The 24,237-nt window shown below is 38.3% G+C and overlaps 1 protein-coding gene and 1 long non-coding RNA gene across 3 annotated transcripts in view; one reads left to right on the top strand and one right to left on the bottom strand.

Annotated features, from left to right (window-relative positions):
* Positions 1-24,237, bottom strand: part of LOC108119834 (IDLSRF-like peptide) — a 40,634-nt gene that overhangs the window by 2,760 nt on the left and 13,637 nt on the right. Inside the window, exons 1-3 of one of the 2 annotated variants that reach the window (XM_070281587.1) lie at positions 18,597-18,636; positions 6,018-6,146; positions 2,158-2,356 (exon numbers count right to left, since the gene is read on the bottom strand). In XM_070281587.1, the coding sequence (XP_070137688.1) occupies positions 2,158-2,356; positions 6,018-6,146; positions 18,597-18,627 (359 nt within the window). In that variant the 5' untranslated portion in view covers positions 18,628-18,636. Of the gene's footprint in view, positions 1-2,157; positions 2,357-6,017; positions 6,147-18,596; positions 18,637-24,237 lie in introns of those variants that run through there. The other variant, XM_017233229.3, reaches the window with a different exon arrangement.
* LOC138926611 (uncharacterized) lies at positions 22,376-23,915 on the top strand. Its single transcript, XR_011443190.1, has 3 exons — positions 22,376-22,755; positions 22,807-22,924; positions 23,038-23,915. It is a non-coding gene; the product is annotated as an uncharacterized lncRNA (long non-coding RNA).

Raw genomic sequence — 24,237 nt, 5'->3', positions numbered from 1 at the left:
AATTTCATAAAAAATAAAAAAATGTTCCACCCAAATGCTAGGCATTTTTCCGGACGTAAGTCCTCCAATACAAATTCTGTGGAAATGTCCTACCCTATGACCTTTTAACTGATATTTCAATAAACATCAGCCCACAGTGAACTTAACAAGCCAAAGCTCCGCCAACCTCGGCCACCCCCAGACAAGCCACATGAGAAGCAGGAGGGACAAGTTTAAGCTTTGCTGCGGTGAGTCTCAAATTATACGCTTTGCTTAATTAATCCCCGCAGGTAACGTGGTGCTCTTGTTCGTCTTGTTATTGTTATTGCGGTAGCTATCCTGTGGTGTCCTTTAACCCCCAACAGTCGAACCTCGCTCTTTTCTATATCCACATATTTTTCTGCTTGTTGCGGCTGCTAGATAAACTTCATCATCATCTAAATAATTAGCAAAGTAAGTGGGTGAAAGTAAATGAGGAACACAAGACTTCAACTTTAAGCTAACTAGGAAATATATTTTACATAACATTTATTAGAAAAAAATAATAAAAAATATAGAGCTTTGTAAATAAACTCTATAATAATTTCTTATAAATAGTATTCCTTCTTTTTTCTCTCGGTGTAAGAAGTTGAGGAACCAGGAGTGCAAAATACGCATTAATAACATTTGTGCGTGTCTTGTGGTTCGAGTACATCCATTCCATCCCCAACCCACTCGAACCTCCCCATGGCGCTAGTTGAGACTCTAGCAGGGTAGAATGACATTATGACACTTGGGCGATTAATTGCCTTGATGAAATTGTGTAAAATTCCGCCAGGGATATGGAGGGCACTGCCGAGCATAGCCAGACAGGCAGGACCCTTCTTATATCCCCACCACCTTAACATCAGGCTGGTTTTTTGTGTTTTGCTAATTTATCAACATGTGCGTGAAGGCAAATATTTTCATGTCCTTTTGTCTGGCCCATAGGTCGAGATCCTGAGCCTCCTAGGCACACCATTTTATGATTATTATTATTGCCACTCCAGCTCACCTTGCATCCCCGTTTTTGTGGTTAGTTTTTGTTGTGCTAATTTAATGAAAATTTTCCTTTCATGTTCCTCTTCCCAGCCAACATGTTGATTTCGGCGCAATGCCGTCGTTTGTGCTCAGTTGGCTTGTTTTTATTTTGGTTAATTAAATTTTTGCTTTTGTTTATCTTTGAAATTAAAGCAAGGGAAACAGGGAGGATCTATTTAAAAAAAAAATTACACGAAAGATGGTAATCAACTTGGGAAACAGAAGAGATTCGCTTGGTATGTTGCTGAATTTAAAATTTTTAATATAAAAAATATAATTCAAAAAGTATGTAGGAATCCTTTTAGCTAACATTTATTTATGCTTAAATTTTAAGTCCTATGAATATTGTTCAAAAAGAACCCACATTCATTCTTTGTAACCTTAATTTATAATTGAATTCATTAGGCAGAAGCACATATTTTGTTAGCATAGGACAGACCAAGCAAATATTATGGCAAACCCAAAAACCCCACAAAGAGGCTCTTAATATGAATAAAGCCGAATGAGAGGAGAAATATGAAAAATATGTATGAAATATTTTAAAATTTCATGACACTTTTTGTGCTTTTCGGTGGCTGGCTTGCCTTGAACCGGACAAATTTTATTGTTCCCACTGCCACAAAAATAGCTGAGCAGAGTAAAAAGGACTCGAGGCACTCTGACACACAAATACTCACACACACTTGCGCAGAGATAATTCATGGGACAAGGACAAGGACACGGACACAGCAGCTACTGTGTAGGGAAAAGGACGCTAGCCTCTGGACTTTTCGTATATAGAAGATAGTTTCAACGGAAAGAAAGGGTTCTCTCCACAACAATGTGAAAATAGCCAAAGGGCAATGGTAAAGTTTCTTAAAGCGATTTCATTATTTATGTAACACAAAGGAGCTAAGATCCGGCTTAAAATTATTTTTCATGCACGAAAAGTAAACGACAAAAAGGACACTCATATTTGCTTAAGGGTTTATGGCTGGAAAGGACATTCATGATTTTAAAAAACAGAAGGATATAGGAGATATGCGAGGCCCAGTAGCTATAGTTTCCCCTTTATATTTCCGCACAGTGTAGAGGCCCACTCAAAGCGAATAATGCTGATGGTAGTTCTCTAGTGCTCACCTCATTAGATGAAGGGCAGCGCCAAAGTCCTCAATGGTTTGTGACTCGCTCAAGGCAATGGCCACCTTCTCCACACCGCCCAAAGGTGAAAGGGCATCGCGGGCCTTGCTGCCGAAAAGTTTTTCCAGGTAATTGGGTCCGTGGGAGGCGATCAGGCTCTGGAGGAAGGATGCGGTCTCCTCCACCGGCGGACGTTTGGCTGCAATTAATAAAATAGACAGGTCATCATCATTTTTATTGCATGTCGTTAAAATAAATTTCGAGAGAAGGGGAAAGGAGATATGCCACCTGAAATGGTAATTAATAAACTTTCGGATGCCTTGATTATCATCAGCTTAATGCATTTGCATTCATAATTTATTCCAATTTAAATTGATTTTATTAATTAAGCCAACAAACAAGCCATTCGAAATCAATAATCCGGCTGCTGATTAATAAATGAGCAATACATTTTTACTTATAAGTCATTAAAAATGAATTGAGAACATATAATAAAAAAAAAGTTCAGGAAGCAGCCGACAATTTCCTAGACATTAATATTAATAGGGAACTTTAGTTGTATATTACTTTGGGAGGAGTAGAGAGTTGCACCCCACAAATTCAACTTGCAACACGTGCGTGCATATTAAATTATGCCTCATCTCGAATGAATTATATAATGGGGTTACACCGAGGAGCGGTATGTCCTGCGAGACTTCATTATTTCGGACAATGTGAAAACATTTTAAATATTTAAACGACAATAAAAAATCGTAAATCGTAAACTACGAAAACAACAACTGAAAAATTTAATTGTTTGGCAGATTGGGGACTTAAATTTTCAACAAAGCTAAAAAATCTTTGAATTCCTTAAAGCTCTTTTTTGTGCACAAGTAAAATTTATATGAATGGTAAGGTACTTCAATTTTAGCAAAATACCTGAGGAGAAAAAGATATATACGTATATTTCTCATTTCGCTTTCATGCTTTTGTTGAATACGCTTTTCTTTATTTATTCAAATTTCCTTACCCTTTGCTATTTCCCGGAGAGTTTATTTTTGTTTTTCTTGGTCCCACCAAACATTTATGGGTCACTCTGTCAGGTAGTCAGTCAGTAAGTCAGTGAGTCAGACTCTGAGTCCTCTGAAACCAGTCATGCACAAAGGGCAGACTTTACGGTGCTTGGCGTCGCTTTTTTAACCCACTGACTGCACTTGTTAACCCCTGGGTGCACCACGTCCCTCCGCACATATGCTGGCATTTTTAATGGCTGCAAGGACACGTATCTAAATGGGTCTGTTTCAATGTGTGAGTGGGTGAGCAGGTCATACATATATGTTGATTCAGTTACTGACTGTATTTGTTATGCAAATGCCGGCGTTTGCAAACCCTTTTTCTTCCCAGATCCTTCCTATTTTTTCCACACCCTCTAGTGGTCGTATGCGTTCTTTTATTTTGTTTTATCAAGATAAATGTGAGCTGTTTTTAAATTAACATGAAAACCATGCGAGGCTAATTTGTAATTAAAAAACAGCTTTTATCTTACAGCCCTTGTTGCAAGCGAAAGGAAATAAATGTATCTAATATTTAATATAAATTTAAGTCTCTTAAGTAGGTTAATCCTCCATAGTATTTTTAAAAACAAAATCACCTTATTTCAACAATCGATTCCAACATTTATTTGTATTATTTTTTCTCGCAGTACTTCTTATATAGAACAGTCCCTGCTCCTTCATGTATTGTGAGCACCGCTTCAGGGACCAACCAGAAAATGTACGTGGAACGGGTGGGTGGCTCTGGGAATTTCGATTGTCGCCTGTTGTTTGCCTTTAACTTGTTACATATTCCGGACGATGTATATCAGCAGTTTAGATTAAGTCTACGTGGCAATTCCGAGCCCTCAATGTAACCGCCCAGCGTGGGTTACATTTTTTAAACTTTCTCCACTTTTGTTGGCTGATAAAATGTATGCAAAATTATGTTAATTTCCCAAGGGTATTCGACTGCAGCGCGTTAAAAGTTTTTCGAATACTTTTTATTGCAATTTAACCCGTTTCCCCCTTCTTTGTTGGGTTACCAGTTCAGTATTTAAATAAGGTATAAAGTATTCTAGACCCTTCAGTTTCCTATATAAATTAAATATAATTCTATTCTCTAAGAAAGAGAAGGTATTTTGTGCTTCCGGTATGCTCTGTTTCCTATCTATTCTAATTTGAACTTGATTTGCAGAAGCCACTGGCACCTTTCGCCTTCTACACAGTAATTATTGTCCATTATGAAGCAGTTTTTTGTGGCCTCCTTTAAGGACAATAAGCCCTAATAATTATACAAGTGTTGGCACAGGGAAGGACGTGGCTTGAGACCTTCGTTTTGTCTTTCAACTGTTGCCTAGCTGCCAAATAAAAAGGAGGCGCCAAGATAAAAGCAGGAGGAGTCTCCGTATAATAACGAGGAACTGGCAGAATAATTTATCTAAGACCGCCGAGCTTGAAGCAATAAGTTAAGCCAGCGCCAAAGCAGCCGACACTTCCTAAATGATTTCATTGTCGAGAAATAGTTTTTTCGTCCAGGGGCGAACAATGGCGGAAAACAGCGAAAATTTATGCCATTGTAGCAGGTTTCCCGGGGTAACGCCACCAAGGAGGAGGAAAGAGAGTTGCGGGACGCAAAGGAAGCTTCAATGTCGGCTTCTATCTCAACTTTCAGGCAAGTGAATTGCTGGCAATTAGCAGCAACAATTTGCTGTTTGGCCTCAAGTTTCGCATTTCCCATTTTCGGTTGGCTCAGAACCCCAGCAGGAGGGGAAATCTTCCCGTCATTCCAAAAAAAAAAAAATATAAAGTTTTCCGCCCAATTTGCGGGGCCTTTGTTTATTCCGTACGTGGATGGAGAACTTTATAATTTATCATCAAAATTTGGCCATCCATGACATAATTAGGGTAACTATAAAAAGTTTTTATTGCCATTATTTCTCCGCCCACTTCCTGTAGTATTTCTGTTGTCCTTTTTTAATGGAAGTTTATGTATACCATCCCGTATCGACTATAAAAATACAAATTAAATTCCTTTTTTAATTGGTTTTCAATTTGAGGAAATTACTTTGTCTAATGGCAATTGGTTATGTTGCTCCAGGCTAGAATGTGAAAGGATAGTGAAATCGATATGCAATTTGGCAAGTAAATACTAATTAACAGAAGGTAAATTTGTAAAGAAAAAGTATGCTTTTTTAATTGTCCGAAGGCTGATTTAGATGCTACTGTACCATGGTATTTAATTACATCGCTAGTTGAACCTATTTTATTCACAAACAATTTTAAGAAAGATTTTAATTGCGTCAATGTTTGTAGTTAGAAAGCAACATATGTTTATCTTTAAAATCAAAAGAGAGTAAATTGAAAAATATGCAACCATCCCTTTTAATTATAAATTATTCATATTTAAAAATCATTTAATAAACGAGAAAGTTTATGAAAACTTTTCTTTTGTTAAACTTTCTGGTCAGTTTGACAACGAACCCATTTCCCCTGCACTTGAAACTTGGCCGAAAAACCTCAGTTGATGGACAACCAACTGGGACGAAAACTTTCAGATTTTGTTCGAAAACTTGAGTGCAGCTTGTTGTAATTTGATTAGGTGCCAGAGCGCAGAGACTGTCCCACAATCTGCTAAATTACAAAACGAAACTACACTTTTTTCGAGCTGGCATGGATAATTATTTTCTAGCCATGACATTTCATAGATTTATATTTAAAAATTGTTTCACAAAGGCCCCTTAAAATATTCTTTAGACACACCAAAAAGACTTTCTAAACCGAATTATTTATGAGCCATCGTCTTACACATTATTGGATCAAATATAAAAAAAAATAAAAAGGACTTACCCGCTGTACAAAGTCGCATATCCTCATCGTATCCGTCGGAGCAATCGGGTGCACCGTCGCATAAATATTGGATGGAAATGCAATTACCATCGCCAGGACATTTGAAGGGCTCGTATGGGTGACAGGCATCTGCAAATCAAAAGGAAAAATTGTAAATATTCCATATCGTTGGATATTACAAAAAATCGTATAAACAATTTAAAGTTAAATTTTAATGGGAATGCAAGCTTGCGAAATATTTGTTGTTTTATTTGTGCTGTTTTGTGTTTACATTCGCAAAGCGGATTTGCTTGCCATTAGTTTGTTTTATTTATTTATGTTAATTGTTTATTTGGTGTCATGATTTTGCCGGCTTATTGAAAGCTCAGCTAGAATTTAATTTATTCTTTAAGGTTGTCAATATAAAATGTATTCTTTAAATAGCTTTTAATTCACAATATTCACGCTGACCTTCAATTCTCATTAATTATTGTACTACAATTTTTTCCATTAGGAGAAATCCCAGCTTATATTAAATTAAAAATTAATTTAGAAAGAAAGCAAAGTAATGAAACAAACAATGGATATAAAATGCATTAAATAATACAAATATCAAAGAATGTTATCTGACAATTAACCAAATTAATTTTCTCTTCCTTGTTTATTGTTTTGTATTTTGTTTTGAAAGCATTTCCACAGCCCATAAAATGGCATTCAGCAAGCTTTCAGTTTTATGGCGGAGTGTGAAAGGAAGAAAAGGATAACAACGTGATGATGTTTTTCCCATCAGAAATGAACATCCTCCCACGCACACAAAAAACAAGGAGGAACAAGAGAAAGTTAATTGAATTTATTGTTTTTGCCTGAGCCATATTTCATACAATTTCCTTTATTTATGACGAAGCCAAATTTGCACCCTTGTTTTTATTTTATGATTATTTTTTTATATGAACATCTTTTTTGTACTGGCGGACGCAAATTGTTTTTGTTAGGCCTCAGTACATGGAGTCGGCAGCTTTTTCGGATAAACATTTTTCATTTTCAAGCCTCGTACTCGCTGAATCGGAATTGTCGGTTAAATCCCCGACGAAAACAAAAACGTTAGCTCTTTGGCTTTCATTTTATGCCTGGCCCAAACAAGTTAAGCATTCAAATATCAAATCTTTTTTTGTTGGGCAGAAAGTTTAATTTAATTTTCCGCCAAAAGAGCAAGTATTTGCAGGAAACTTCTCTCCCGACACTTGACATATTTTTCTATTAAACTTTAGCCGGAGTTTTCATTTCTTTTCCTTTTCCGCCACAATTTGGTGGAGAACTTTTCTAGAGAAAACCAGAAATAATAAAGTCAGAAATTGTATTTGGAAGTCAAAAGTTCTTGGCGAAGAAAAAATTCCACAAAAATTTGAAGCCTCAAACACACTGACTTTAATCTTGTCACCTTGGTCACAGTAAAGGTAAAGGAACTCCGAGGATAACACTCATACGCCGTGTGGCACGCGCCAGACAAGTTAATTTCGGGCGATTCATTATTTTCCGTTGATGTCAAAACAATTGGAATTTATGTGCTCGGCACCACTAATTGACAGGCCGAGGGATCCAATAAGTCTCCCCTCATCCGCGTTCGTCTTGCCCCAAAATCAGTTCGCAGCAAATAATTCAGTTCGAAAAGTGGTGGTGTTTCGGTTTATTGTGCGTGTTGTGTCCAGATTGAAAAGGTCAAAGGAGCCAAAGGGTTTTCTTGGCCTTTGGCCGATTTCTCGTCTTTACTTCGGTATTCCCACCCGTGAAGATACCACCACTGGCCTTTATGTTCGCCCTTAAAGTTTGCTTTTATGTGGCATAAAAGGACAACTTGGTGTTTTGTTGCGGCATTGAGAACGTTTGTTTTCACACTGTTTATTTTGTTGTCGGTTTTAGTTTAGAATCGTCTTTCTGTCCATTTTTTCCGGCAATTGATTACCATTTGAATTCTTTATTATTTTTAATGCTTTTCGGTTTACGATTCTACGTGATTGGTTGAAAGTTAAAGGACTGGCGATGTCTGTTTAAATATTTATTCAATTTGCGAATAAAAAGAGTGAGTCCATTCGAAGTAAAAATCTTTAAAACCATTAAAGCTTTAACAGAACTTTTTATTTATTTATTTGTAATAATGAAGGGGCAAAGTAAACAATATTTAATATGCTTTTTACACGGCGAAAACACAATTTATGATTGATAAATGTTTCTCAGCTAAGTAAGACAAACAAAGTTAATTTCCTGCTTTAATGTGTTTACCTGTAGGACCTCACAGAAAAAATAAAGTACTTTTTAATGCATCTCTCAGAATTTATGCTAAAGTGCTTCCCCCAAAAGGAGGGTACAAAAATGCTTGTTTTTCAAAATAACAACTATGTACCTCGGGTCCTCATTGCCAGAAAAACAAACACATTTTCCATACATTTAAAGCAAAGAGCAGCATAAATACAGACACACCAAGCTCATAAACGACCGCAAAATTGAGTGTGGTTTGCACGGGCAGATATTAATTTTAAAAATCGAGAAGCTGGGGCAAGTGGCTCTGGAAGGAGCGTGCAACGATGGCGAAGCAGTGTCGTGTGTTGCACACATAATGAATGTTGCATAAATGTCATAAATATGGAGCCAGCACGCAGCACTCCCCATGGGTTTTGGCAGCTCAGACTTTTCTCTCCGACCGAATATTTCTTTTATGAAAAAAATAGTAATAAGCGGATACTACTGGCCTGGGCCAAACTGTCCTAAATGAAGCGTAAAGCTTCTGGCCGTATACACACAATGTTGCTTCCGCCGGACAATGTACAAAATGTCAGTAGTCCGGTGTCCAAAATCCAGGAGCCCCTTCAACATTTTGGCTAAGTACTGCACGTGACACCAGGAAATAATATTTTGTGTTTGGCCTTTGTTGCTGTCCCCGTACGGAATAATCTTGGCTCTGAGGAACTTTTTTTTGGCATAAACGGGTATTATAATACAGTCCTAAAAAATACACAGACCTTGAATAATTTCTAATCTTTTTAAGGCTCTTTACTTTGTGATTTTTCAGTAAGGCTCTTAGGCTTTTTTTAGGCCTAGAAAAAAATTGGCTATTGCGAAACTCGATAAAAAACATTTCATGCAGTGTAATTCCCAACCCAAGCCCTTTAGGCTGTTAACAGAATTTTAGTTTTCATGTGTCAATTTGCGAAGCAGTAGCAGCTCGATGTGTTGTCACGCATGGCGTATGCGCAATATTGTACTGGTATTGCTGTCGCCTTGGGTTTGTTGCCTCAGCTGCTGCCGATGCTACTCACATCCAGCCATCCTGTCATACTGCTATCCTGCCAATTGCAGTTCACCTGACCCCCACAATTGCCTGGGCGGGCCCCAGATAAGGGGTGGCTTCTCTTTATAGCCGATGGGCAACATCTCTGCAAACGCACAGGACACACGAGGGTGGGTGGCTTAGCCTAAGTTTCTGCAAGACTTCGATTTACTGACAGCTGCCAGCTCATAAAGGAGCCGAGGACACAACAAGGTACAGTTTTGGCCAAAAGTTAGCTTTAATGGCTGAGGAAACTTCTAAGGGGCTTTTAGTTTTGCGGCTGACTTTAATTGCCGGTGGTTACGAGAAGCCATTATAATGTGTAGGAATTATATTATTTGAGAATCGTATACTTTTGTGAGAGTAATAAATTTCCCTTCTTGCCCAACCATATGAATTCTTCGAGTAAGACATTCATGGATAAGATCTTTCTTGTCCACAACTTACTGCTGTGACCGCAACCACAACCATTCCTAGGGAGCAGCTCCCTCCAGACCATAATTAAGTTTTGCATAAGCAAACCGCAGAATGACTAACCAAAGTTTCCAACTGTGGAACAGCTAGAACCGTTCATACAATGGGTGGACGTGGTAGGGAAACCGAAATGTACAGAAGGAACGGCACGAAATGACGTATACGCAATATCAACTAAATAATTGCACACACCCTTGGTACACTAATGAAAATTACTTTCCTTGGCTGTCAGCCAGTTGTTGGCATATGCGTGTGTTTGGTTGGTCGCTTTGTTGCCTTTTGGCTGAAAGCAGTTTGATTGCAGTGGCAAAAACAATAGCAGCTAGAACTAATTGTTTTGCTTATAAATTAGCACATTTGTATGCAATGCCACGCACACACCAAACAAAACTCTGACGTAATTTATTACAGCCACACTGTATTCCCCCTCGAATCCTTCCTCGGAGGACATGCATCTCCTTGCCACCGGTTCGATTGTCCTGCCACAGTTACGGTTACGGCCAACAGAGTGTGAGATATGGCTCCGGCCCGGAATTATTGTCCGTGAATGTGTTTTGGCACGAAGAGCAGTGACAAATAGTGGAATCGATTGGGCGAAACAGAAACGTGCCGGTCAAAGAAATCGCTCCAAACCGTAAGATCATAAATTGGAAAGTATATGGTGACAAATGATAGTTATATACGGAACAAACTTCATTCGATTACATCAACTAATGCCCTACTAATTAGTTTATCAATTAATCTCATTGAATTCGAACTAGGGGGACAAATGGGTAAAAATGTTGGAAAGAGAGGGTGACTGAAACACCTATTTTTTAAAGAAATTACCTTGCCCATCCAGCCTTGAATGCCGATTCCCAAACTAGTTTCATATTCCAACCATGCCACGTTGACCTCACCTGCTTGTTTGCTTCGAAAATGTCTCCCACTATCGACAACTTAAAAATTAATCAGCAATCACCATTAGTCCGATTAAGATAATTGACCAAGGCAATGCACTTATCTCCAGGATAAACACAAGTTTAATCTCTGAATAAAAATTCGGACACCAAAGGACATTGATTGGCAGGTGGCATAATTAATTGAGACATTACCCAGTCATCAAGTTACAATAATATTGCATTCATGCACTTTAAATGCGTTCAAGTTCACACTTGTCAAAATATATAATAACAAGGACATTTGTGTTGTGTCCTGAGGACGTTGTCTTTCGATGACATTTACAAAAATTAAATATTAACGAAGAACGCAAATGCCACTGAAAGTTTTGAAGGCTACAGGCTAAGTTCAAGGCAGTGGGAGCTCTATAAATAAAAATTTACTAGAAAACAACTAAATAATTTGGATTAAATCAATATCAATGAAACCAAAGAAAGTTAATTATACAACTTGGGTTTGACACACCTGATAAAAACTTGTTTAAAACTGCTATCTAAGCTCTATTCATCGACGGAAAACTTTTTCCATTTTCCGTTTTGGCCAAAATCACAGGCAAATAAAAATTCAAAAACAAAAAATTGTGCTAACCAAGTTTATGACTCTCCAAAGTCTGCCGTAAACTTTTCACTATTATTGGCCAATAAAAAAACAAAAAAACGTCGAATAAAAGCGTGCCTTTCATAACGGAAACGCCTTTGTTAAGAGTGTGGAAAATGCTCCCAGGAAAACGCTGACATACATGTGTGAACAGAAAAATTTGCAATCGTAAAAGCCCGGATTTCTGTTTTTGTTCGCTAAAATGGCCGAGAGTGCGGGAAACTAATGCAATTCGCCATGTTTCGCTCCAAGGGCTTAGGCCGGCGTGTTAGGCGTGTCCGGGTGGAATTTGAGATTTTTACGCAAATTTGTTGACGGGAAATGAATTGGAAATGAGAGCCCATCGTTAAGGTGTAAAGCAATTTCTTGACATGCAGAGAATTAATGGCCCTAAACTTGGCCAACTAGTTAGTTGGCAGAAAAGCATACATGAGCACAAGTTTGGAAATAGAATTATGTATATTAAGTTACCAAAGCAATTTAAATTAAATACTTGATTAGTTTAAATATATTTAGTTTATAATTGGTTCCATTTCCATTTTGCATTTGAATGTTAATTGCAAAACCATAACTCTTATTGCATTTAATGTGAATGGAATATTTTCGTGTTTTATACGGAATCTTTTTCATTAAAATGGGAACGAAAAACTCTCAAAAAGTTTTTACTTCAAATCCGTGAAAACGAATTTAACTAAAATTTTTAGTTAAGCCACTAAAACCGAAATAAATCAGCAACAAACTTTCCACATTTTTGTCTGCAAAAAGTTTTCCTTTTTTGGCAGATCCACCAGAACATGCAAACAGACAAAACAACGTCATTTAACTAAAATAAGCGAACATGAGCGACTGGCAGACTGTCTCCGCGGCTCCCATTTCCCTAGCGGATTCTCCACTCGACTAAAAATATATTCACAAAATGGCCAAAACGAGTGGGACAGTCGGGGGCTGCACTTCACGCAATCAAACTGAATGCCAGGCCAACAATTGTCATTCGGCTAGCGTGTTGAGGCAACCGCAAATAAACAAACACCAAATGAGATGTATATATACTCAGATAGGACTCAGTACATACATATACAGTCGGTATACATTATTTCATCCAGTCAAAGTTCGCATTAGAAGCGTGCCACCCAACGAGCCAGAATGGAAATAATTTCGTGCAAACAAACGCCAGGCGAAGGGAATCCAACAAAGCGAGCACCAAGCTTTCAGTTTAAATGCCAACAAAAAATTCTACAGCTAAACAAACTGAAAACAAAATAAAAATGCCACTGACACTATTTCAACAGGAGGACTGAAAGCATTTCACATGATCCTAATCGCTATTTGTATGTTTGCTTGTTTACTTTGTGGGGTATTACAGAAAGTAAAAAACTTTGTGTCATTCGATTTACTAAGCTGGTTTTTTACAGTATTTTTCCAATAAAAATATCACAATATTACCCCCAGCGACCGCAACATCTTTGCCAATTTTTCTTTCTTTGAAAGTATCCCTTGAAATTCGGAAGAATTCGTGGCAAGGACACACCCTCCAGCAAAGGGCATTCCTAATATCTTTGGCAATAAAGATCCACTACAAAATTTTTAGATAGATTCTATATCTCCAATAGAATATTTTTGTTCGATTTTTAGATTTTTGGGTAAATTTTCTGGATAGACCCCTTGTAAAATAGGGGAAATGCCCTATTTCTTTGCCAATAATCAAATATTTTTTCGATTTTTTGTCAATTTTTCTGGGTAGACCCCTTCGAAAATGGGGGAAATGCATGGAAGGTCAATATGGCCCACACCAAATTCCATATCTTTGCCAATAGTCATCTGATTCTTGAGCGGAATACCTTAAACGATTTGTGAATCGATTCTCCATAAACCTGCATCAAAATCTAGTAACAAAATATTTTTAAGATTTTTTGTCAATTTTTGTGGGACCCCTTCGAAAATGGAGGAAATGCATGGAAGGTCAATATGGCCCACACCAAATTCCATATCTTTGCCAATAGTCATCTGATTCTTGAGCGAAATACCTTAAACGATTTGTGAATCGATTCTCCATAAATCTGCATCAAAATCTAGTAACAAAATATTTTTTAGATTTTTGTCAATTTTTGTGGGTAGACCCCTTCGAAAATGGGGAAATACATGGAAGGTCAAAATGGCCCACACTAAATTCCATATCTTTGCCTATAGTCATCTGATTCTTGAGCGGAATACCTTAAACGATTTGTGAATCGATTCTCCATAAATCTGCATCAAAATCTAGTAACAAAATATTTTTAAGATTTTTTGTCAATTTTTGTGGGACCCCTTCGAAAATGGGGGAAATGCATGGAAGGTCAATATGGCCCACACCAAATTCCATATCTTTGCCAATAATCATCTGATTCTAGAGCGGAATACCTTAAACGATTTGTGAATCGATTCTCCATAAATCTGCATCAAAATCTGGTAACAAAATATTTTTTAGATTTTTGTCAATTTTTGTGGGTAGACCCCTTCGAAAATGGGGGAAATGCATGGAAGGTCAAAATGGCCCACACTAAATTCCATATCTTTGCCTATAGTCATCTGATTCTTGAGCGGAATACCTTAAACGATTTGTGAATCGATTCTCCATAAATCTGCATCAAAATCTAGTAACAAAATATTTTTTAGATTTTTTGTCAATTTTTGTGGGTAGACCCCTTTGAAAATGGGGGAAATGCATGGAAGGTCAATATGGCCCAGATCGAAGGCCATATCTTTGTCAATAGTCATCTGATTCTTGAGCGGAATACCTTAAACGATTTGTGAATCGATTCTCCATAAAGCTGCATCAAAATCTAGTAACAAAATATTTTTAAGATTTTTTGTCAATTTTTGTGGGTAGACCCCTTCGAAAATGGGGGAAATGCATGGAAGGTCAATATGGCCCAGATCGAAGGCCATATCTTTGTCAATAGTCATCTGATTCTTGAGCGGAATACCTTAAACGATTTGTGAATCGATTCTCCATAAAGCTGCATCAAAATCTAGTAACAAAATATTTTTAAGATTTTTTGTCAATTTTTGTGGGTAGACAGACCCCTTCGAAAATGGGGGAAATACATGGAAGGTCAATATGGCCCACACCAAATTCCATATCTTTGCCAATATTCATCTGATTCTTGAGCGGAATACCTTAAACGATTTGTGAATCGATTCTGTACAAATCTGCATCAAAATCTAGTAACAAAATATTTTTTCCATTTTTTGTCAATTTTTCTGGGTAGACCCCTTCGAAAATGGGGGAAATGCATGGAAGGTCAATATGGCCCAGATCGAAGGCCATATCTTTGTCAATAGTCATCTGATTCTTGAGCGGAATACCTTAAACGATTTGTGAATCGATTCTGTACAAATCTGCATCAAAATCTAGTAACAAAATATTTTTTCCATTTTTTGTCAATTTTTCTGGGTAGACCCCTTCGAAAATGGGGGAAATACATGGAAGGTCAATATGGCCCACACCAAATTCCATATCTTTGCCAATAGTAATCTGATTCTTGAGCGGAATACCTTAAACGATTTGTGAATCGATTCTGTACAAATCTGTATCAAAATCTAGTAACAAAATATTTTTTCCATTTTTTGTCAATTTTTCTGGGTAGACCCCTTCTAATCTGCATCTTTTTGGGAAACCTGCATCTGGGAAACCCCTTCAAAAGTGGAAACTGTAATATGAGTATATATTTTCTGGAACACCCATTAAAATATAAAATAAGGCATGCGACAGTTTAATATCTTTCTATATAGTGAGTTGGTTTAAATTTTAGAAATTTCTTGGACAAAATAATGTCGTTACTGTAGATTATAATAAAAGAGGATTCCCCCTCGATACAATTTAATTTCTTAGTTTGCCGCAACAACTCAATTCCGGGTCGTTTAACACCCCAAGTTATGGTCTGCAGTGCCATCAAATTCCCGGGTAACAATTTTACGTGAGGGTATCGTGCCGCAGGCAATTATCAAACGCCACAGTGAGACACAAAAGTCAACTGCAGCCATAAATACGGGTGTTGGTGAACAGAAACTCTATCTTAATCTCTGAACCGCCACGACACCCACAGTGGTTTCGGCCTTGGCCCAAATGTGCGAGTGGCCATTGCCAATGTCAATGAGAAATGATGGGAGACCGTCAAGGGGAAGTCATTAAATTGATGAAATTTCCGCTTCCGTCGTCCATATTCTTTTTTGTTGTGAGATGGTGTGGAAATAAAGCAAGAATTATTAATGTTTATGCACTCACTCGTCAACGACACTGACAATTCTCAGTCTGTAATTGAATTACAGAGTTTGCACTTCGGACATAAAGGAAGAATTATTGAGGATTGGCACTTGGCTTCTGTGAGCTGTAAAATTGATTGCCCACTTAATTGCCATTTGATTTTATGGATGAGTCACAACCTAACTGGGTGGTCGGGCTCTGGGGCTGCCAGTTCCGCTTTCTTGTCACTCAAGTACGGACACCTTGACACCTTGACTTTCATGAATAAACATTATCACGCAGACAAACCCCGTATTTCACCTTACAAATTTCTGAATAGAATTCACCGTTTAAAAATGCAAATGTCAAGCCCTAAATAGGACCAAGGTCCTGCCCACTTGGCTTGGCTTGGCTGACACATTTTCAGGCTTTCAGCGCGCGGTCGCAGTTCTTGTTAATTGCTGCAAAGGACCTTGCACTTCGTGAGCTCGCCCTCACGTTGCAAAGGAAAATACTTTGCAGAAATAATGCCCCGTTGAGTGGCTGCCGGGAAAGAAATATGACAATTATCCCAGCCCAGGACACAGTGTCCCTGGCGGCATTCAGTACCTCGTTTAAGCCAAGAACATTACCCTCTCCTCGCCAGCACTTTCGCCTTAAACGTTCTCTTCTATTCCCTGCAATTGTGGCTCAAACAATTAAATGGCTTCAGTAAATTTAAACACGTCCTTAACTTTACACTTTATTCAGTTGAGGGGTTACATTTAGCAAACAAGTTCCTGTGTGGTTTGTGGTTTACTTTATGGGAAATATATAAGGTCGTAAGATGAGCAATAGGAACTTAAAACCCTGCCCCACAAGCCAAACTTTAAGAACACCAAACAAAGATGGCTGAGGGAAAAGTTTACAGCCAAATATTGGTAGGCGAACTTCCCAGGAGTTGTGATGTGAAGTCAAGCTTATAATTAGCTCCCGCGGAAGTTCTTTATTTAAGCTCGTTTTAAAGTTGTTAATTATATTCCCAAGATCATGCATTCTATAATATTCACCTAAATTATATGCCTACTTAGTTGGTAACTTCCTTCTATCACAAGATCTTTCTCTTGCCAACTGACCAATAGGCCAATAGATATAGACCCACTTAAGTATTCAGTTTATTATTTAATCATAATAATAAAATACTATTCATATAAGAAATACATTTTCCCAAAGGCCCTTCACACTCAACAAATCGAAGTAAAGCCCACACTCTTGCATCAAAATGTCAGGGCATTAGCGTACAGGCCACAAAATTAATGGGCTCTAATCAGCGTGAATGTTTGGCAAGCTCAAGTTTACCCACGATTTTTCGAAATTAGCCGTAATAGAGGGCACGTTACGGAAGTACCATGTCCTGGTGCTTGTTGTCGTTTGTTCTCGGATGTTGTCTGCAAGTTGCTGTAATTGACAGATGGGACCGACATTCGTTTTGATTAGCATTCTATTGGGTTGATTTTCCGGTGCATGGGGTAGGGTGTTGGAACTGGAAATGGAACAAATTAAAGCGAGCGGAGGTCAGGGAGAGTTCAAGGCCCGGAGGTGTTTTGCGTTTTTTCCCAGTACTTTTTGCGCCGCACTGGCTTTTTTCTCCAAAACCGCCGCGAGCAACAAAAGTTATGCCAACAAATTGTACTTTTCTCTGGTGGTGTTCTGTCACCTGATGTAAATCACACGCCTCAATGGGCAAATTACAAAAAGGGCAGCGGAAAAAGGAAAAAATTAAAACCCAGGGCAAGGTCGAGGTATCGTTTGCATTTCACGGTAATGAAATTGCTCGACTGTTTGACATTTAATGCGACGAGCAGGTCGAGTCGCAGGCAGTTAGCCTCCAATTTTCCATGGCATTTCCAGCGACAGTTTATGACAGTTTGCCGATGAGCTGGGTTGCTGGTTTATGGTGTCAGATAGCCTGGCAGACCACCCTGACAAACCTGCCGCCCATCCACATCAATCGCTCAATAAAGCATTGACTTAATTTAAAATAAATTTTCCTAGAACCCATTTAATCGATAAGCCCAGCAACCTGTATCCCCATGTCTGCGATAAGATGTTGCCAAATTCCATGCCATGCCACTATACTACCAGCTTAACGCTTCACTGCGGAGACAGCCGTAATCCCGAGCTAAGCGGACGAAGGGAGCACATATGGTTCCGGATGAATGGTAAATATGTAAATTCAATCCGGAGTATTATGGGAACAGGATAGGACAAGGAGAGCTCGCACAGGTGGCCCACATTTACGGGCACAATAGAAAGACACGAAACCAGAAAATATAAAACAGTTTATAAATTATTTAGATTAAAACGATTTCGCAGCGTTGTTGGCGCCACCCTCGCCTCGCACTGATGCGCCACCGTGTTCACATGTTGACAATGACTTTGATGTTCGGCCCGGCGGGAACGGAACTCTTGCTGAAATTAGCCACCTCCTCAGCCATTTGGCCAGGGACCTCCAGCTGTGCCATCCACGTAATCGACCCAGCCAGTCAAATGCCAAAGCCACAGCCGAAGCAACAGCGAATTTAAACCGAACCCCCCATGTGCGTGAGCCACAACGAGGGTGCTAACAACAGTTTTTAAAAAACCTCAGGGACGTGTTCTAATATGCATTAGAAACGGATCAATAGTGGCACGGGGGAACTAAATTTGATCACATTTAAAGATGACTAATATCCAATATACGCCACTAACATATTAGAAGCTTAAGGTCTTATTAAGGTTCAATGATTTTAAGCTGTGGCTTTTCTCTAATTTACAAGCAAGCCTCGCACGCATGACTTTTTATTCCTGGAACGTAGCACAAGTCCTTAATGGGTTCATTAAATATTTATATAGAGACTCAAGTCTACAATGTACAAAAATTAATTGATGAAAGCACATGGACTGACTAAAAGGTGTTTAGAGAATAAAAGCAAAACACCATAAATATATAAAAACTACTTAAGGCTTTTAGAATAAATTTTAAGAATTATTGATTCCTGAGTAATAAAATTCAACTAAAAATTACTTATGTATATTGCTTTGGCTTCCATATCCATTGATTTGATAAATTGCATTGGCATTTCGTTTTCAGCACTCAGCTGTTCAAATTGCGTTTGCCAGCTCTCGAATTGATTCAGATGATAAATTTGCCTTCGCCGGAGATACACTCAAATATGAATGATGAATTCATTTGGCTCATGGGCAAATCAATCAATCAAAGAACCAAATTTTCCACGCCTACACTGTTGACATTGCCTAGGCTTATTCTATGTATGCTCTGTAGTGTGGGAATCGGAATGTCTGTTGGCCTTTTCCAAGTTGATTTTTTCGCTTATTTCTTGCATCAGTCAGCTCCTCGTAGGCTCCATATTTTATCCGCTTATCCCTACTTATAAGGCAATTATCTAATGTAGGCAGACCCTAGGACGTTTTTTTTAATTTAACCCTCATCTAATAGGCCATATCGGAGATGGCTCGGCCAGAACCTAGGCCAGCATGCATTTGTACTAATGAGTTCTTGGCCATTCGAACGGCACTCTGATTGAATTACATCGAGTCATGTTTGTGGACGGGAGTTTTTGTGGAGTCCTTTTTGCATGGTTTTGATTGGCCAACTTAATGGCTTTGTAATGATACCACATTGATTGGCCTAAGGGGACTGAAATAATTTGTTGTCCGATCAATGTCCTCTGATAGGAGAGGGCTTTTCGTCCTCCCTCAATTAGCCGCCGGGCCATTTGTCAAGGAGGCTTATTGACAGTGTATTGATTTGATATTATGTCAAGAACAAGAAGGTTAGCGCGCCGACTAAGTCGTTAATTGAGTTAAAACAAAATGACCTTTCAGGAAACTGCAACTTTAAAGGCTCGTGGCAAGTTCAGGGAAGCCATTCATTATGAAAAATATGTTAATGGACAAAAGGACCTTTGAATAGGTTTGATCGGAAATGCCATAGCTTTGTTTAAACATAGTTAACAAATTATAAATCTAACAAGAAAGGAAAGCTAACTTCGGGCGGAGCCGAAGTTGATATACCCTTGCAGTTAAAACCGGATATATATCGCAAACATCGGATTTAGTTGGCCGATCCTTATGATTACATTATAATAAAACCAATTAATTAAATTACAAAATCTAAAAAAAAGTCCCAAGCTTCTATCGTCAAAAAAAACAAAGTTGTTATTTTTACTAAACACCAAATACCATTTCTGATCGTTCAGTTATATGGCAGCTATAAGATATAGTCGGCCGATCCTTATGAAATTTGGTAGGTTGGATCAACTGACCAAAAATAGAATCTGTATGGAATTCCAGCATTCTATCTTCAAAAACACGAAAGTTGGGTCATTTCCGATCGTTCAGTTATATGACAGCTATAGGATATAGTCGGCCGATCCTTATGAAATTTGGCACGTCGTATTGTTTTGCCAAAAATAGCTCTCATGTTAAATAAGAACTTTCTAACTTTAAAAACACCAAAGTTATACCATTTCCGATCAATCAGTTATATGGCAGCTATAGGATATAGTCGACCGATCCCGGTCGTTCCGACTTATATACTGCGTGCAAAGGAAAGAAGGGTGTGTGCAAAGTTTCAAGTCGATAGCTTTAAAACTGAGAGACTAGTTCGCGTAGAAACGGACAGACAGACAGACAGACAGACGGACAGACGGACAGACGGACAGACGGACAGACGGACAGACGGACAGACGGACATGCTCATATCAACTCAGGAGGTGATCCTGATCAAGAATATATATACTTTATAGGGTCGGAGATGTCTCCTTCACTGCGTTGCACACTTTTGGACAAAATTATAATACCCTCTGCAAGGGTATAAAAATGTAAACACTCATATTTCCATTGCCTACTTTTTTCGGCACCTAGAAGACAAACAATAATCTATATATATAAAAGAACAACGTGTTTTATGTTACAACACTTATAAATCAAGAACGGAAGAACAGATTTGAGTGAAAATTGGTAGGGAGGTAGCTTAGAGCCAGGAGAAGGACATAGGATACTTTTTGTCCCGTTCGACAGCGTTCCTCCCTGGCCCATACTTTTTTATTTAGGCAGACAGCTAAGAAGAAAATGTCAAATGTCAAAATGTCAGTTACAAACGAAGTCAAATTCATAGTCAGGCTCTCAAATTTAACAACGAACCAAAAAGATTGTGTTGCGCTGAAATCAATATTAAAACTATTTCTATTAAATAAATAATTAACAAGTGGATTGAAGTGAAGTGAAGTTTAATTAATAATGCCGCGACCAAGACGGTCGAATCTTTCCCGACAAAGCCGTAATGCAAGAAGAATACAAAATATTGCATATGAAAGGACTGAAGAAGAACGAGAAATTGCACGTGAACAGCGCCGCAACAGTATGGCTCGACTTCGTGCTTCTCAAATAGATTTCAATTTGCGACGCAGATATTTAGCTGATTTGAATCGACCTGCGTTTCGATACGATTGCAGCAATGATTACAGCTTGCATCCTAGCGTTTGCATTGGGCAAATGGACGTTGTTTGCGAGTATTGTGGTGCATTAAAGTTTTCCGGAGAAACGCCTGGATTATGCTGCGTTAATGGTAAAGTGAAATTGCCAGTGTTGACTCCGCCACAAGAGCCATTGTATTCATTGCTTTGCGGCGAAACACAAGAATCACGCCACTTTCTTGCAAATACTCGAAAATACAATAGTTGTTTCCAAATGACGTCATTTGGGGCAGACATTATCGAAGAAGGAGGTTTTAATCCGACATTTAAGGTATTTATTTTTGTACTTACATAGAATGTAGTTAAAGAACCTGGTTTTTATTTTGTAGATACACTCTTTGGACGTGCCTGGCTTACCACCGCACAATTTACGCCTAAAGGTTGGCTCCGTAGTAATCATGCTTCGAAACATAAACCAACCAAAACTGTGCAACGGTACGCGTTTGGTGGTTAGTAAATTGATGAACAATGTAATTTACGCTACGATAATGATAGGAAAATTCAAAGGTGAGGAAGTTCTAATTCCGAGGATCCCGATGATCCCAACCGATATGCCGTTTGAATTTAAAAGACTTCAATTTCCGATACGTCTTGCATTTGCCATGACAATCAACAAATCACAAGGCCAATCCTTAAAAGTTTGTGGTTTAAATCTAGAACATTCATGTTTTTCCCATGGTCAATTATACGTGGCATGTTCACGGGTCGGAAGACCATCTGCGTTGTTTGTTTTTGCGCCTGATAATAAAACAAAAAATGTCGTGTATCACAAGGTGCTTAAGTGAAGAGCAACCTATGTACTAAAATACAGAAATAATAATGAATGATTAAGGAGGAGAAACAAAGAATATTGTATACCCACAAGTATTACAGAATTTAATTAATTTGAAAATTATTCTTTTTTGTTTGACTTATTTTTTATGCGTGCAACAACAATATGCCACAGCGAAACGTGGCAGGGTACTGCTAGTGAAGGATAAAATTGTATCCTTTTTTTGAGTATGATAACATTCCAGAAGATGGCTTAATTTGGAAACTATTTAATAAAATTTTTAAAAATAATTAATTAAAAAGAAGTGCCCTCCTCCTCGATTCTCATAGGTTGCACTTAAGCAGGCTCGAAAAATCAGAAAAATTATTAATTATTGTTTTTTTTTTCTTTTTTTAAAATAATTAAATTAAATCTGGTGCCCTCCTCCTCGATTCTCATAGCCTGCACTTAAGCTGGGTCAAAATATCGGGAAAACTATTATTTATTATATTTTTTCTTGTTTTTTTTTTTTTGTTGGTTTAAGTTTTTGATGTAAGTTTTAGTTGTTGTAGTAGTTTTAGGTAAGCTTTCCTTTCTTGTTTTTTTTAACATTCTTTATTTTTGATAGGGTCTGGAAAATTCTTTATTTTTGATAGGATCTGGACAAGATTCAGGAAATTGGCAACGAGCTAATTGACAACGAATTCATGGCCGACTCCATGAGGCGGGATATCGACGACATTGTTTAAAGGTGGACTCAGCTCCAGCAACAGGTCAAAAATCGCATCGAACTCTTGGAATAAAAGGTCAACGAGGCAGAACAGTCCGAGAAATGCATTGTGCAGTTTGAGGCCTGGCTGACCCGAGTGGACGAGATACTCAGCGAGCATCTGGAACACGATGTGACCATTGAGAATCTGCCAGAGGACTTTCAAGTATGTAACAAATAGATATAGCAATTCTTACAAATGCCAATTTGGTTACAGCGCTTGGCTAGGGAGTTTTTGGCCAATGAAAAGAATTTCAAGGAGATCCAGAAATGGGAAAGTAGGTGCCCCCTTACGCTTACAGGAGCAACTCAACCTAAAGGAGCTGAGATTTAAGGTAAGCTTAGCAAGTGTACAGCTCCACAGCCCGCCTAATGGACAAATAAAAGCACAGGATGTTCATTTGTTTTCATCAGAGTGGGCAAAATAAATATTATGCAAATCTTTCAGCCGCAAACTTAGAGCAAAGTTTTTCGATTTCGTGCGTAAATTAGACAAGAATATTCCATGGAAACATTTGCACGAAATTATAAGAACTTAGCTGCAAAATTTTCAACCGAGACGATAAATCAGACATTCAAACGGAGTCGGAGCCGGAGCCGTCTGTAGCTCAATTATGCAAATTTATGCCAAAGCAGAACCATAAAACGCAATAAATATAAGCAGCTGAATAAAAAGGACAAATGTCGCATGTGTGTATTTCTACAGATATGCCTGTGTCTATATAAATCAAATTAATACGAGCCAGCGAAATGAAAGCAATTCCAGCTCACGCAAAAAGCGCAGAAAAATAAGAGCCAATGGCAACACGGCGTATGCGTAATGAGTGCAGACGTATGCGCAATTTTATGAATAATTGACAGCTGAACTTTAACAGCTGTCTGTCGAGCTAAAAAGAGCCACTTGCCATTTGCCTCTTGCCTCCTGCCACATGCCGTACCCAATGCCAGTTTACTTCTTTGGACAGCCATCAAAGGTCCATGGCAATTTACATACTCATGTTATGGCCAAAAAGGGGGAGAGCTCGTGAAAATGGAGGAGGCTGATGTAACAGCCACCAGCTGCAGCTGCTCATCATCATCATTATTTTAAATAAACATTACGCTTGGCTTTATAACCATTTATCACATTTGCAGATTTATGTCCTGCCATTTGGCCACGCACACCAAAAAGCCGCACAAAATCAGTACTCGAGTAAATTAGCCATCGCCCGACGAAGAGGTGATGCTCTTTTTGGGAAAAGTTATTAGCTAAAGGGAGTTACAAAATATCTCTTTGAAAATTAAAGAGACGTGAGCTATTAATTTTCAAGCAAATAACTAAGGTTTTGAAGGAAATCCCACGTATACTATCATGAAAGATTTGACGGTTCAGGTTTTTGGTTTATGAATCAAATTCAAGACTGAAACAGCCCAAAAAACAGTCTATTTTCTTGCAGTCTTTTAGATCAGAAGTTATGAACCTTCTTCACTCAATTTAGGCAACAGATTTTCGCATTGTTTATCGAGTATGAGGAATAGGTACCTTCGACTATTTAACTTTTAAGTCGCTCTCCCTTGGCCGTTCGCAGGAAATTATAAATCATGGCACGTCCAAGGACTAGAAGTGGAAGGAGCCAAAGAAAAAACCAAAAAATCATGGCGAGTCGCT

The sequence above is a fragment of the Drosophila bipectinata genome, chromosome 3R (assembly GCF_030179905.1).
Source record: "Drosophila bipectinata strain 14024-0381.07 chromosome 3R, DbipHiC1v2, whole genome shotgun sequence".
NCBI lineage: Eukaryota > Metazoa > Arthropoda > Insecta > Diptera > Drosophilidae > Drosophila > Drosophila bipectinata.
The sequence above is the reverse complement of the archived record's forward strand: the minus strand, read 5'-3'. Positions and strand labels throughout refer to the sequence as shown.